Below are 15563 nucleotides of genomic sequence, written 5' to 3' on the forward strand. Positions count from 1 at the left end.
TACAGAATGGAAGAAGGCAACTTGCTGTAGTAGAAGAGCCGCCGGGCCAGCGCTCGGAAGGACCTGGGCTCAAGTCCAGCCTCGGACACAAGCCCCTAAACCTTTAGTGTTTAACAAACAAGGTGGGGAGAGATGCCACCAGCGAGCACCCACCTCCCAGGACTGTGGAGGAGACATTTATAACGCCGCTGGCACACAGGGTGCCCTGAAGAAGCGCTCGCTTCCTCCCTCCCTGGAGCGCAGGGACCATGCCATTCCTTCTTCATCCTGTCTGTTAAACATCCCCAGTGTCTACCATAGTGAGTGACTGGCACATGGTAGGCACCTCAAAGTGCCCGCGGGGTGACTGGCATAATGCCCCTGGCATGAAAGGAAACGTAAATTCCCTCCACGTCCCCCAACCTCCTTTGTGCCCTCTCTCCTCACCTCCCGCCTGCCCTCCTCTCCCTCAGTCTCTCCCTCTCCCCTGCGCCCCTCTCTACCCCCTACCAGGGACCCGCCTCCCTTTCCTCCTCCCAGTTTCCCGACGTCGAGCTCAAATTTGCATAGTGACCGCCCCCCTAGGAGCGCAGTGGCGGACAGGGGCCCTGCCGGAGCCGACGATTGGCTAGGCAGCCGGGGCTCATTTGCATTCGGGCGGCCCGCCCCGGTGGCCAGCTGTGCCGCGCGGCTCAGCGCAGAAGTTTGCCCAGAGCTGGCTCCGCGGCCGGTCGAGGACTCGCTGGCTCGGGCCGCCGCCTCCTCCCTCCTCCTGCTCGGCCGCTCTTCCCCGGCCGCCCGAGAGCTCGCTCGCAGCGCCGGGACCTTCCCGCGGAGGGCACGCGCGCCTCGCCCCGCCCGAAGCCCCAAGTTCTCCGAGGAGGGCAGCCCTCGCCGCCCGGCCGCCGCTGACCGGCGCCCCTCGGCTTCTCCTGGGCGGCGGGCGGGCGATGCAGGCCCCGGGGGCCGGGGCGCAGAGCCGGGGCAGGCCGGCCAGGGAGCCGTGAGCGGCCCTCCCGGCCCGCCGCCCGCGCGGCCCCGCGCCCAGGCTGCCCCATGGCCGGCACGTACAGCTCGACCCTCCAGACCCTGGAGGACCTGACCCTGGACTCGGGCTATGGGGCCGGGGACTCGTGCCGCTCGCTCAGCCTGTCCTCGTCCCAGTCCGCCTCGCAGGCGCTGGCGTCGTCGGCGCCGCAGCCCCGGGGGGCGGCCTGGTGGTGCTACTCGGGCTCCATGAACAGCCGCCACAACAGCTGGGACACCGTCAGCGCCGCGCTGCCCGAGGACGCCGAGGGCGCCGACCTCTTCTCGCGCTGCCCGCGGCTGCCCGAGCTGGAGGAGTTCCCCTGGACGGAGGCCGACGTGCTGCGGCTGCTGCGCCGCGGGCCGGGGGCGCGGCGGTCGCCCCGCTTCTCGGCCGAGGCCGGGCGGCGCGTGGCGCTGCTGCTGCGCCGGGCGCTGATCCGCGTGGGCCGCGAGGCGCAGCGCCTCAGCGTGCTGCACGCCAGGTGCACCCGCTTCGAGGTGCAGAGCGCCGTGCGCCTGGTGCACAGCTGGGCGCTGGCCGAGAGCTGCGCGGGGGCCGCCGTCAAGGCGCTGTCCCTCTACAGCATGAGCGCCGGCCACGGGCTGCGCCAGGGCAAGTCCGCGCGCTGCGGCCTCTCCTTCTCCGTGGGCCGCTTCTTCCGCTGGATGGTGGACACCCGCATCTCCGTGCGCATCCACGAGTACGCGGCCATCACGCTGGCCGCCTGCATGGAGAACCTGGTGCAGGAGATCCGCGCCCGCGTGCTGGCGGCCGGCCCGAGCCCCGACGGCGGCGGGGAGGTGTCGGCCGAGGCCCTGGAGATGGTCATCAACAACGACGCCGAGCTCTGGGGGGTCCTGCAGCCCTACGAGCACCTCATCTGCGGCAAGAACGCCAACGGTAAGAGCGGGCGGCCGGCGTGCGGGGAGGGCAGGGCTCGGGGCTGGCATCGCCAGGCACCGACGGCCCGGTGTGCGGGGAGGGCAGGGCTCGGGGCGGCCCGGTGTGCGGGGAGGGCAGGGCTCAGGGCCGGCATCTCCTGGCATGGACACTCAGCGTGCGGGGAGGGCAGAGCTCAGGGCCGGCACCTCCTGACATGGACCCCTCGGCGTGCGGGGAGGGCAGGGCTCAGGGCCGGCACCTCCTGACATGGACCCCTCGGCGTGCGGGGAGGGCAGGGCTCAGGGCCGGCATCTCCTGGCATGGACGGCTCAGCGTGCGGGGAGGGCAGGGCTCAGGGCTGGCATCTCCTGGCATGGACGACTCAGCGTGCGGGGAGGGCAGGGCTCAGGGCCGGCACCTCCTGACATGGACCCTTCGGCGTGCGGGGAGGGCAGGGCTCACGGCCGGCACCTCCTGACATGGATCCCTCGGCGTGCGGGGAGGGCAGGGCTCAGGGCCGGCATCTCCTGGCATGGACCCCTCGGTGTGCGGGGAGGGCAGGGCTCAGGGCTGGCATCGCCTGGAACGGACGGCTTAGTGTGCAGGGAGGACAGGGCTGAGGGCCGGCATCTCCTGGCACGGACGGCTCAGCGTGCGGGGAGGGCAGGGCTCAGGGCTGGCATCTCCTGGCACGGACGGCTCAGCGTGCGGGGAGGGCAGGGCTCAGGGCTGGCATCTCCGGGCATGGACTGCCCGGTGTGCGGGGAGGGCAGGGCTCAGGGCCGGCATCTCCTGGCACGGATGGCTCGGTGTGCCGGGGCTCCGGGGATGACCAGAAGGGTCCAGCGCCTCTTAGGTCATCGTCCTGCCCCCGATCCCCTCGCCTTTGGAAGATATGGACCACCGATATGGCCTTGGTAGAGACGCACGGAGGACTGTCTTCTCCGGTGCTGCTTCTTGAGCCGCTTGGCACCATATTTAACTCAGACTTGAGAATCAGTGATATATTTCTATACCTCTTGGTCCTTCCTTGGTCAAAGATTGGGTTTTTGGGGTCTATTATACTAATTGCCTAGGATGATTTCTCAGTTTGGCGGACACCTGCACTGTGGACTGTGTGGATTGTCGCTGTCTGTGGTTCTGGCCCCGTCACCGCTTAGATAAGTACACATGTGGGTAAAGTCAGGAGAAGTCGAGTGGGTTTCTCCCCCCATCCAGACAAAAAAAGTTGAGAGCTTAAGGAACTGTTGGGAAAAGAAGACTCAGAAGGACAGACAAAGTGAGGTCCTCTTGCAATTTGCCCTGTCTCCATCTGAGAGGTGGAGGGCATGGGTTAAACACTGCATTAAGCTAGAGGCAGAGGTTAGGCCTTGCCCATCCCAACTTTCCCAAAAGAGGCACTTTACTCCCTTCAAGGGCGATATTTTAAAGTCCTACCAAGCTTTGATTTTAACAAAACTTCATACGTTTTCCTGAGGAGGCCTTAACTACGTGGAACATTGGGGTGCCAGTATTAAGAGCTAGACATTGTAGGACAGATATGTACTCTATAGGGCAAAGGAGTGGACAAATGGGGAAGAGAGGAAAACCACCAAGTAGTTGGTGCTCCGTAAGGAATGGCATGGTTCAGGGCAAGGGGCAAAAGGCAAACACTTCCCCAATAATGTTTAGTGTATAAAATGTGTTCAACAGCAAATTTCCTCCCAGTCTCTAGTTTCAAGAGTTGGCATAATATAAAATATTTAGAGTGGTGCCATGCTAAGACATCCCTGTAATCTGATTGGAGGGCAGTTTGGGGGCAGCAAGGCAAATGAGGGAAGGGATGAAGGCCAGGCATCGCACTATAGAAGCATCGGAAAGAGCTCAGTGCTTGTGAGGGTTAACATATTGAGAGAGCAGCTTTGTTTATCTTCATCCAAAATCCATGGAAAGCAATAGAATTAATTTTTTTTAATGTCCCAAGCTTCTTCTGTGCAGACCCAAATGGGATTGATGCAGTATGTTTTTATTTGTATTTGTTGTACTGCTAAAGGAAATTGCATGAAACAAGGGAGCTCTCCCCCGCTTCTCCTCCTCCCCCCACCAATCTGGTAGGCCTGCTCCTTTGGCCCTACCTGAAACCAATCCAGGGCTTTTGTGGGTGTTGCCACAACTAGTAATTGTGGTTTCCTCCACACCAGCTTGGTGATGTCACAAACAGGAACACCAGGAAGCTTAGGCAAGCAGGCCATGGGTGGTTTCCAGCCAGTTTTCATATTCCTAAGCAGGGAGTATGATTTTCTCAAGAGGAGAGGACACTTTGGAATTAAAGGACAGCTCCTTCAGTAATACCCAAAGGGATGTAGAATGATGATGAAGGTGGTGATGGTGGTGGGTTGGATTTGCATGTACTGTAAGGTTTACAAAGTGCTTTATATATTTTATCTCGTTCAATCCTTATATATCTCTGTGAGCTAAGGGCTATTATCCTGATTTTACAGATAAGGAAACTGAGGCTGAGAGGCTGACAGGATTTGTTCAGTTTCACACAGCTCCTAAGTGTTAGAGACAGGATGTGAACTCCCAAACCCAATGTTTTAGCCATACAAAGCAAAGAACAGGTGTGCTGCGCTTACTGGTGTGCATGTCTTTTATCTTTCCTAATAGATTATAACTTCTGTCAGGGTAAGGAGATATTGTCCTTTTTTTTTTTCCTTTCTGGCACCTAGCACTGTGTCTTGAATGTAGTGTTCCATAAATATTTGTTCATTGAACAATAAATAGATGAATGTTGAAATTTGCCATTCACACACAGCTGCTGCCTGTGGTTTGCCGCCTCCAGCTCTGAGCAGGTCACTTAACCTCTGGGGTCTCTAGCTGCAGATAAAAATGGAAAAGAATAGAGTTGGAGGTGCTTTTCCAGATATCATGAGAATGCAGAATGACCCAAACTCACTGTATCCTAGATGTAGTACTTCAAGGACTTAGATGTGGTACCTGACTTGAACTCAGTCAGAGCTGGAAGGGACCTCAGAGGTCATCTGCCAACCCCTCATTTACCAGATGAGACAGCCAAGATATAGAGATATTCAGCGACTCACCCAGGGTCAACTGTGTAGGAAGGAGATGGGTCCAGGACCTCTGATGACAAATCCAGTGTTTTTTCCACTGTTTCCTGGCTGCCTATTGATTCCAGAAAGCAGGTGTCTTCCACGAACTGTGGGTGCTCATGCAACTGAGCTAATTCTCATCCTGTGTAAACTTTTGGGGGCTTTCCGTTCAGAAGGAGTATTTGATGCTATCAAGCATATTGCCTGGAAGCCGATTTAGAAAACCTACAGACATTAAAAAAAACAACAACAAAAAACCAAAACCTGACGAAAAGGGAAGCAGTTAAGATAACTGAACACTCTGAGGTAGTAAACTTCTCTAATTGGAAAGAGTATTTCCCCTTTTACATTTCACCATCTCCATGGAATAGTACTGGACTGGGTGACCATTCATCACTTCTCTGTTCTCAGCATACTCATTTTGAATACATGTTAATAGAGAGAGGGAGAGAGAGAAGGGCTTGAAACAATAACTGGTCTGATTTATTGAGTCTATTTAGACAAACTAAATTGAATGTTTAGAAGAAAAGCAATTAATTACTTCTGCCTGAAAGCTAGTTAGAGAAACAAACTGCTTGGGGAAGGAACCCAGAAATCCAAACCTTTTGTTAATATTAAAAAATATCCCCAAGGCCAGTGAGGTTAGAGTTTGCACAGCTGAATCCTAAATGTTGACTGGCAGAGGACAGGGGGATGGGTAATATTCCCTTGCTGATCTTCCCTTTAAATTATACATTTATTGTTGTTATGCTAGTTAATTATACAGTATGGGAGTATGCATTTGACTCAGCTGTATATGGCTTTTAAAGTTCTGCTTTTCTAACCTGGAATTTAAAAGCCAGCACTACTCGTGTCCATTATGCAGATTGCCAGACAAAGATGACTTTGCTCAGCCTGAGATGGAAGATAAAAATCCCAGGGTGTTTATAACGCATTATTTTAGTTTTGTAGAGTAGGAGTTACATATTGCATGTTCATTTGATATTGATGTCCAGGCTACTAGAGAAATGCCATTAAATGACAATATCGTCATAGCTTCCTTATGTGGAGGTAGTGAAACCCCTTTTACAGAGGGGCACTTATAAACACAGCTCTGGGAGAAGATAGTAGTTTGTTTCCTCATTTTATTCTGCATAGATAAACTTGATGCTGTAAATTTAAGTTCTGAATTTCTGGTCTGGAATATTTCTTTATACGTCTTTCATGGCTGTCTGTAAAGACTGAGAAAAGTCTCCTTAGCTTTTAGACCTTGGGATTAAATAATAGGCTATGGGTGGAAATTTTCTCTCCAACAAAGTATATAAATTCAATCCAGTTCAGAAAGCATTTATTGCATACCTCCTATTTGTCAGGCACCACGTCTGAGGCAGCACAAATTGCTTTATCCACAACATTCCAATTGGTTCTTAAAGATACAGTAACAGTGTCTGTAATCCCCTTGAGAGACTCGTTTGAAACAGGTTTCCCTGTTTCAATTTAACAAATATTTGTTGAATTATTTGCTATTAGTAGTATTTATTAGGGTTTATATTTACTATTATCATTGAATTATTGACTATTTGTCAAGCAATGTGTCTGAAACAGTATGGTGTAGTAGAAATAGTGCTTAAATCTGGAGTCCCAGGACTCCAAAGTCCAGAGCTTGAATCTAGTTTCCTCCATTTGTGTTCCCTTTCCTTCTCTGACACCAGTTTCCCCATATGTAAAATGCTGGCTTCACGTAAGATGACCTCCAAAATCCCTTCCAATTCTAACCATATAACCCCTTGCTAGGTAATGAGAACACAAAAACAAAATGAAACAGTTCTAATCCTCAGGAAGTTTACGTTCCATTGAAGAACCACCATGAGAGAGAGATATGCCCACATCTTCTCAAACCAATTTTTCTGAATTGCTTGCTTTTAAAAGAAGCCGGCTGGGGCAAGTCTGAACATCTTAGCTCGAGCAGAGAAAAGAAAATGCTTGCTGTGTGTGATGGCAAGGAAGAAAACCTTCCCCAGCCTGTGGGGTTAACTTAACTGAGGGATTGTCAGAGGGTATGGACTCCCACTGTGGCAATCTACAGCCAGAGAAAGTGCTAATTGAGCAGCCCTGGGCTGTTTGGATCAGTCTTAGCACCTGGATGATTTGAGGGGAAAATTCAGTTTGCCTTGTCTTTTCTCAGATGGTTTTACTGAAACTGGGGAGGCCAGAAAAGAAGGTATTTTGGAAAATAAAAACTTAATTCTTTGTGCCTGAATAAACGACTGTGAGGGAAGCCAGTTCTAGGAACAATGAAGAGAGCAAGTGTATATTTTTAATGATAAGGTAGAAGAATGCCTTCAAATGAACACTGTAACTGAAAAGGGGACTTAGAGATCAGCTCACCAAGTCCACCCCACCCCTTCCATTTTTTTGATTGGCTCAACTGAAAGTTCCATTGAGGAAGTCACTTGGTGAAGTTGGCTCATTTGTTTTACCCCCTTCCAATTCTGTATAAAGTACAGGTCAAGTCAGAATTTAGATACTGAAAACCAAAGAAGCATTTTGTTAAACTGTGTGCCCATGCCCAGTGAGTGCTAAGACCAAGGAAAGGCTTTCTTCTTAAAGTATAGATACCTCTCCCCAGGTGAAGGATGCCAAAGAGATGCTTCCAGTGGCTAAGAGATATACTTAGCAACAGTATAGCGTTGTTGGAAGGAGTGCTGGACCTGGAGTCAGGAGAGATTGGGTTCGAATCCTGCTTCCTGACACTAGCTGTATAACTTTGGGCAAGTCACTTAAATCTTTTCTGAGCCTCAGTTTCCTCCCCTGTAAAGTGAAGTCAACAGTAACTATTGTTAAATCAACAAGCATTTATTAAGCATAGTAGGTGTGCTACTATGCACCTACTATGTATACCTACTGTGTGGCCAGGAACTGTGTTACGCATCGAGGATACAAAGATAGGCAAAAACACGGTTTCCTGCCCTCGTGGAGCTTATAATCTAATGGGGAGACAACATACAAACAACCATGTACAAACAAGATAGATACAGGATAAACTGGAGAAGATCTTGCAGGGAAGACATTAAGATTGAGAGGGATTAGGAAAATCTTTACTCGGAAGGTGGAATTTTAGCTGGAACTTGAAGGAAACCAGGAGGCAGAGATGAGGAAGGAGGGCATTCCAGACATGGGGCACAGCCAGGGAAAATTCTTGGAGTCAGGAGATGGGGTGTCCTGTGCAAGGAACAGGAAAGAGGCCAGTGTCACTTCGTTGCAGAGTAAAATATATGAAGATTTACTTTACAAGGGGCTTGTGAGCATCTCATGAAAAAATGTCTCCTACATAGTGCTTTAAAACCTTCATAGGCCCCCAGATAGAGAGCTGTTATGGCCAGCCCTTGGATTTTCATATAAGGACACTGAGGCAGAGGGAACTGAAGTGACTTGCCTTAAGTCCCAGAGGTGGTCCTCATTTGAACCAAGGTCCTCAGGCTCTGTCGCTCTTACTGTACTATGCTCCTCATTATAATTATCACTTTAAGCAAGCCATTTGGCATCTTATTTCCTTATTTCTAAAGGGAATCTGATGCATCATAACCTCCTTGAGGGCAGGGACTGTTTGATTTTTCTTTCCGTGACCCAGTGTCTGGCACCATGACTGAGCACAATAGAGTAGAAAGGCGTTGGGTTTGGGCTCAGTCTGGTCTTTGGTTCTAATCTTGACTCTGCTACAAATGCAAAGCGTGATCTTGGTGAAGTCATTTCCCCTCTGTGGGCCTCAGTTTCCTGATCTGGAAAAATACAGGATTCTTGGGCAAATCACTTTGCTTCTCTTCGACTCAGTTTCCTTATGTGCAAAATCAGAAGCTTGGAGTAGATGGTCTCTGAGGTCTTTTCTAGCCTTTCATTTAGGATCTTTTTATCCTAATAAATGCTAGTTAAGTTGATTTGAATTGTGAGACTTCTTTTGGAAAGAGGTTGCTGTCAGAATTCCTCGGGAGCAGGGAGATGGTGAATAATAACAGAAAGGCCTTCAAGGCAGGTGCCTGATACATACCTAACAGGTGAGTCACTTGGAGCGTGGAAAAGGCAGATGGTGGTGCCCAGGAGTGGCACCACCTTCAGAAATGCCACTTTATTCTTTTATTCCCCTCAAAGCGCAGGAGTAGTGCAGGTTTCCAGACTCTAACCTGATAGCTGTTTGTTTATAAGGTGCATGGTCTCCTTTTTTGTGTGGCTTATTTAAGAAATGAAGCAAGGTATTCATTTAATTGCCCACCCTTCCTGGGACAGAGCACCAAGATTTAATATTCTGACATAAGCCAGGGGCATTTCAGGGCAGAACACGAGGGTTTGTCCCCACCTGACCCAGTCGGTGTTTGTCTTTTTCGCCACGTTTACACAGGACACCATGTGATATCTTTGGCTTCAGTTTCCAGGCTTTTGCAATAATAATCAAAGATCGTGTTTCATGGAATCATGGAATATTGGAGCTGGAAGGGGCCTTAGAGTTCATCTTATCCATCTCTCTCATTTCCCAGATCTGGAAACTGAGGTCCACAGAGGGAAAATGACTTCTCCAAGGCTACACTTTGTAAAAACTTCAAGTCCTATGTACATGTCAGCTGTTGTTAGTGACCTCTCTGGGATTAGAATCCAGGTCCTCTGACACGTGCTCTGGTGGCCCAAGTTGTACGCCTTGCTTATTTGGAGGATGCTTTAACTTCCCCAAAACACATATACAGCTCTTAACTTATCTATCCTCACAAACATTTTCTCTCTTTGGAGAGAAAATATGGCACAGGGAGAGTTGGCCTCCGAGCTAGGAAGATTTGGGTCTGCATCTCAATTTTGACATGTATGGTGTGACCCTGTTCAAGTCACTTCTAAGTGTAGCAGGCAATTCTCTAAGACTGTAAATTGAAGATCAGGTATTGACCAGTATTGGCAGAGAGATTTTCTCCTCTGGAAGTTCACTACACCAATGAAATCACACATGCATGTTCTGTCTTTATTGTTCCCATTTTACAGAGACAGAAACTGAGATCTAGAGAGACTAAAGACTGACCTTGCATCACACAGCTAGATCCTGGGTCTCTTGACTTCTAGCCTTCTCTTCTTCCAACTAAAAAGGAGATTATGAAGCAGATCTTGTGTTGGTGAAATTCCTGGGTGTAGGCTAAAACATGGCATTATTCCCTAGGTAAAGCAGATGGCCCGTGTAGAGAGTCAAGGAATTGCCCTACAACGTGTATTGTTTATTTGGTTCCAGGTTTCTGGCCCTCTAAGCCAAACACATCGGAGCGCCATTGATTCTAATAAGCTTCTATCATTCCTCCTAAGAGAGGGGTGGGAGATTTGCTCGTCCGTTCAGAAACATCAGCTGCCAGGTGATCAATAAGGCAAACGGAGTGGAAGCATGGTCAGATGGGTCGCCATCCACATCCTAATTAGTGATGAATCAGCTAGACAGGGAAGAGGGACTCACTGGTGCTAATGGAGTTATCATCATTTTGGGAAGCACCTGCCTCCCTATACAAACCTCCCCCTACTCTCAGAAAGACAGCATGAGGTCATGAAAAGGGCCTGGCTTCGAAGGCAGAGAACTTGGGTTCAAAATCCCGCCTTGGACAAGTCAATGAGCCTCCTTAGACCTTGATATGTTCATCTAGAAAATGAGGAGGTGGGACTGTGTGGCTTCTAAAATCCCCTTCAGTTGTAGATCTGGGAGCTTGTGAAAGCTGACAGGAGTAACTTTAGATGAACAGCCCCATAGTGCTGAGGGAAAGAGTTGGAAGGCCTGGGTTTCCATCCCGGCTCTAACTCACTGCCTAACCCACTGCCTTGGGTAGATGATGGTCATTTCTTAGGGCCTCAGCTCATTTGGACGGTGACAGGGTTAGGACGGCTTCTGGGGTTCTTTCTAGCACTGACTCCCTTGGAGACTCAACAGGAGTTGACAGCAGTGTCATCTGAGGGCACAAAGGAGTGGATAAGAATGATCCATGTTGGGAAACCCTGGTATCCAGAGAGAGGAGGCTGCTGAGGAACAGGTTGGAGAGTTGCAGAATTAGAAGGGGCAGGGGTGATGGAAAAAGCAGCCTCCGCTGCTGCTCTGTGACTTTCTGGAGGAGGCCCATTGCCGGGAAAACAGAGGCGACTGTGGGGCGGAACAGAATCTGGCCTGTGCTGTATCTCCTGTGCCTGTTAGGATTGCAGACATGATGGATTTGAACTCTCAGGCCTTGGGCCCCAGGGATGGAGTTGGCTTTGGATGTCTGAGCCATCTTGTAGCCACCAAGCGGTGTCAGGTTTTTTGTGTTTTCTAGGCCTGTCATGCAAACACATTTTGTGGTATTGTTTTGTGTTCATTTTTTTAAAAAAGCCTAAACAATTTCATTGCCTTCCTTCCATCACCCATGCAAAAAAAATATTTGAGCACCTACTATGTACAATGCACTGTGGATAACCATTATAGTACTTCTCCTTACAACAGCCCCATCAAGCGATTAATCAATAATTATTTCTTAAGGGCCTATCATGTACCAGGTTGACAGTGCCAGGTTTATATTCAATTTTTAGATGAGGAAACTGAGGCTGATAGGCTAAGAGATTTGCTCAAAGTGACACAGCCAGCATCAGAGGGGGGGATTTGAACCCAGGTCTCCTGTCTCCAAATTCAGGATGTTCTTTTTGCCAACTTTGATCATATATGTATGTAGCCCCTGCGCTCAAGGTGCTTAGAATCCAGTAGGAACACAGAGATAAGGTATGCCAAAAGCAGCTCCTAGGGGTACTGAGACATCATCATAAGAGGAGGTGTGAGATTACACACACACAAAAGATACACAAAGGACTACGAGAGAAATCAAGGTAGGCTTTCTGGAGGAGGTGACCTTTAAGCCAGACCTGGAAGAAGGTTAGGATTTTGACAGGTCGCAGAGGGCAAGAAGGTACATTTCAGGCAGAAAGGGCAATATAAGGGAAGACATGAGCCATGAATTGGAGAAAGCAAAGTGACGAGGGGGTGTTACAGGGGGTGGGAGCAGGTCTGCCTAGGGAAATAGTAGGAGATAAAGCCACAAAGTGGAAACCCTGCCCACATCTTTTATCCAGATGTTTGTGGCCTTGCCAGACTGTAGGCTGAGATTTTTCCAAATTGCATTTTGTAATTCAGAAAACTAGAATGCTCCCCATTGCATCCCGAGCCCCAGCCCCAGACCTCCCATCACCCATCCCAGACTTGACCTTGAAACTGTAACCAGCTGCCAGTCTTGACAATACAAATGACACAAGATCATTTCGGCTGTCCAAACATATGGGGAAAGGGGTTGGGGGTGGGAAAGAGAAGTCAGGGGCCCCAGAGAGGGCTCTCTGATGAACTTACCTTTCAAATTGAAGGCAGCATTTTTTGGTATGCATTTCTTTGGGGGCCCTCGAAGTAATATTTTTATGGCAAAGCAATCGCGACGCCAAATGAATCTTCTGACGTTTAAACCGAGGTAAACTGCAGCTGGTTGTGTTTGCTTTTGCAACTCTTGGTACAAAACAGGACTCTCAGACTGGAGGATGGGGGATGGGAAGGATATGGAAAACAGCAGAGCACTGAGGGGTAGTATAAAAATAACCCCAAGCTTTCCTTGGAAATGAATGTTTTTGCTTGTTAAGTGTGATTTGAAAAAATTGAGTTCGCCCTTTGGAGTTTGGGAAAGTAGAGTAAGACAAATCAGGAAAACAATTTACACAATGATAATAAGAAGGGAAGTAGTGCTGAAAGACATAGGAGCTCAGACAAAGGCATTGACCCATAGTGACTTTGAAACCCAGGGGGATGCTGGCCTCCAAGGGGAGACCAATAGGTATGGAGGAAGTAAGTTCCTGTTAGTGGGAATAAACGAGCCTCTTAAAATGGTTGCATGTATTCAAATTCACACTATTGGGAGTTATAATTATGCCCAATATGGCAGTTGGTTCCGATGGAAATATGCAGCATGAGTTTTAGTAATGCAGCTTATTTCATGCTAACTCAAACCAAACTGTTGAAAAGGGGGATTTTAGTGGAAGTGAGGAGGAACAGTCATTGGAGAAATGGCAGCAATTTTTTTTGTCTTGTTAACATTTTTTTGAAAGAAATAGGTTAAGAGATTTCATAAAGATTTAGGGACGCTTTCCAATTCTCCAATTAGGGTTAGCTCATCGCCAGAATGAGATATTTGTAAAGCTTTTAGCACAGTGTTTGGCACAAAGTAGGCACTTAATACATGGTTCCTTCCTTCTTTCCTTTCCTGAACAGAGACTTGATAAAAAAAAAAAAAAAATAAGACTTAAAATGTCAACTGTGATAGAAATCCTGTGGTCACACATGGGTTTTCATGTCCCTGGAAGCATAGCAATGCCATAAAAACTCGATATATTGTATTTCACCTGTAACATGGCATCATGAAGGAGTTCTGTTGTAAGTACACTTTGTCAAGATTTTGCTGCAAGATTTTACAGAGTTATTTTCTAGTAAATCCACTGGGGGTTCAGTATGCTGTTTTCTTTTTAAAAAGTGAATTGAAATTGATAGAGAGACAGGAGGTAGGCCTTGTGTGGGGAATATTAACCGAAGGGAAGCTAAGCTTGAAACCATATGGGGGATTCAGACCCAAATGGCAAATAATAGATTTGGTTTTTTTCCCTACATGATGTCGAGAATCTCCCTTAGAATTGGGACTGTGCCTTGAAGTGTGGAAAAACCACATTTGCTGCTGGGATATAAATAATTATTAACAATAATAATAGCTAACTTTCATATGGTATTTTAAAGATTTGCAAAGCACTTTATAATAATTACAGCATTTGATTTTCACAACCCTGGGAGGGAGGTGTTGTTATTATTCCCATTTCATAGATGAGGAAACTGAGGCAAACGGGGTAAGAGACTTGCCCAAAGTCACACTGCTGGTAAGAGTCCAAATGAGAATCTGAACTCAGGCTTTCCTGACTCCCAGGTCCAGTGATCAATCCATTGTACCACCTCACTGCCTAGATAAGGTCAGGCCATGTTGAACCACATGGACCCATGGGCATGCTTGTCTATAAAAAAAAAACCCAAAACACATGCTTGTCCCAAGTTTGTGTATATGTACACACCAGGCCACTTGGAAATTATATCCTTGAGGTTAAAGGCTATTAGCATCCTTGGGATAAGTCCAGTGTGGGATGTGGTCTGGGTACTCCCTGAAGACCTGACCATGCAGTAGTGCTGAGTGGAGGCCCCTTTGTATTGAGATTATCTGTGATTATCACACTGGTGGCTTTTTATTCCACAAATCTGTGTCTTGTCTGGTTCTCTCAGTCCAAGGACTGAAGCCCTTGACCCTTAACTCCAGGTTCCAAAACCACAACATTGTGGGAGGATTAGGTTCAAGGTGACCTCATACGGCTGGATCTTACAAGCCAGCATTATGAAGTGGCCAGCTTAGCCAGACATAAGTATTTATAGTAGGAGAATGACTAGAAAAAAGTAATCAAATGTGCCTACACCCTTCTTTAAAACGTGTGTGTGACAGAGGCAAGTATTGTGATTAATTGAGAAGGCTGAGCTGTTTGGTCCAGCAAGGTATTTTTAAATGTTGTTTGTTGCAGTTGGCACTGTAGGGAAGGAAAATGAGTAATCATAAAAACAGCTGGCATTTATATAGCACTTTGAGGCTTACAAGGAACTTTATGAAATTATTTCATTTTATCCTACAACCTTGGGCAAATCACTTTATCTCAGTTTCCTCATCTGTAAAATGGGGCTAATAGTAGTACCTACCTCACAGATTTGTTGTGAAGACCGAAGATAACATTTGTAAAAGTATTTAGCACTGTGCTGGGCACATAGTAGGTCCTATATAAATAAATTCCTCTTCTCTTCCCTTCCCCCATAGGGAAGTCCCAGTAAGGAAACTCCCTCTATCAAGGCAAATCATCACTTGCTCTGCAGTTCATAGTCTTAAACTGCCTGGGAGCCCTGAGAAAATTGAGTAAGGAGAGAACTAAGTATTTTGGCCCAGTCGTCTTGTGTCAAATTTGGGACAGTGAACCCAGGCCTTCCTGACCTCTCAAGAAAAGAGGCCAGGAACCGAACTGGGAATCTGGATCCTTCAGCTCCTTCCTTTCCTCTCCCAGGAGTGACATGGGTGGGGGAGAAGCATGTTTTGGTATTTGTGGAGCAGAAGAATGGGTTGATTTCTACGGCCAAAAGAAAAGTTGGTGGGAGGCCCAAGTCTCTCTTCTCTATTTCTGAACCAGTGGAGTATTTAGATTATCCCAGAATAATTACTGGAAAAACTGAACCTTGTGAAGGTAGGCCAACCTAATAGCCAGGAGACCACGGTGAAGGGATTTGTACTTGCTGGTGTATGAAGATACAACCTTCTAAATGCTTTATTTTTGTTCTGTTAGAGTGAATTAAAAAAAAAAACCCAGAACCAGCAACCTCATATGAAAGCTGTATGTGAGTCGCTTAAAATAGCTCAACAGGAAGAAATTTTGGAAGTGTTTAGTTCCTTGAGACCTCTTCCTGATTTATGGTCCCTGGGAGGGCTCAGATCTTTCCTTGTTTACCCTTTCCCATCTACTGTGTG

The 15563-nt window shown here is 48.0% G+C and overlaps 1 protein-coding gene across 1 annotated transcript in view; it reads left to right on the plus strand.

Moving 5' to 3' along the window:
- The first annotated feature begins 953 nt into the window (after positions 1–953).
- The window catches only part of ABTB2 (ankyrin repeat and BTB domain containing 2), a 189402-nt gene continuing 174792 nt past the window's right edge, over positions 954–15563 (plus strand). Inside the window, exon 1 of the mRNA XM_072619189.1 lies at positions 954–1909. Within this exon, the coding sequence (XP_072475290.1) occupies positions 1036–1909 (874 nt within the window). The 5' untranslated portion in view covers positions 954–1035. The remainder of the gene's footprint in view (positions 1910–15563) is intronic.

This window comes from Notamacropus eugenii, chromosome 6 (genome assembly GCF_028372415.1).
Source record: "Notamacropus eugenii isolate mMacEug1 chromosome 6, mMacEug1.pri_v2, whole genome shotgun sequence".
NCBI lineage: Eukaryota > Metazoa > Chordata > Mammalia > Diprotodontia > Macropodidae > Notamacropus > Notamacropus eugenii.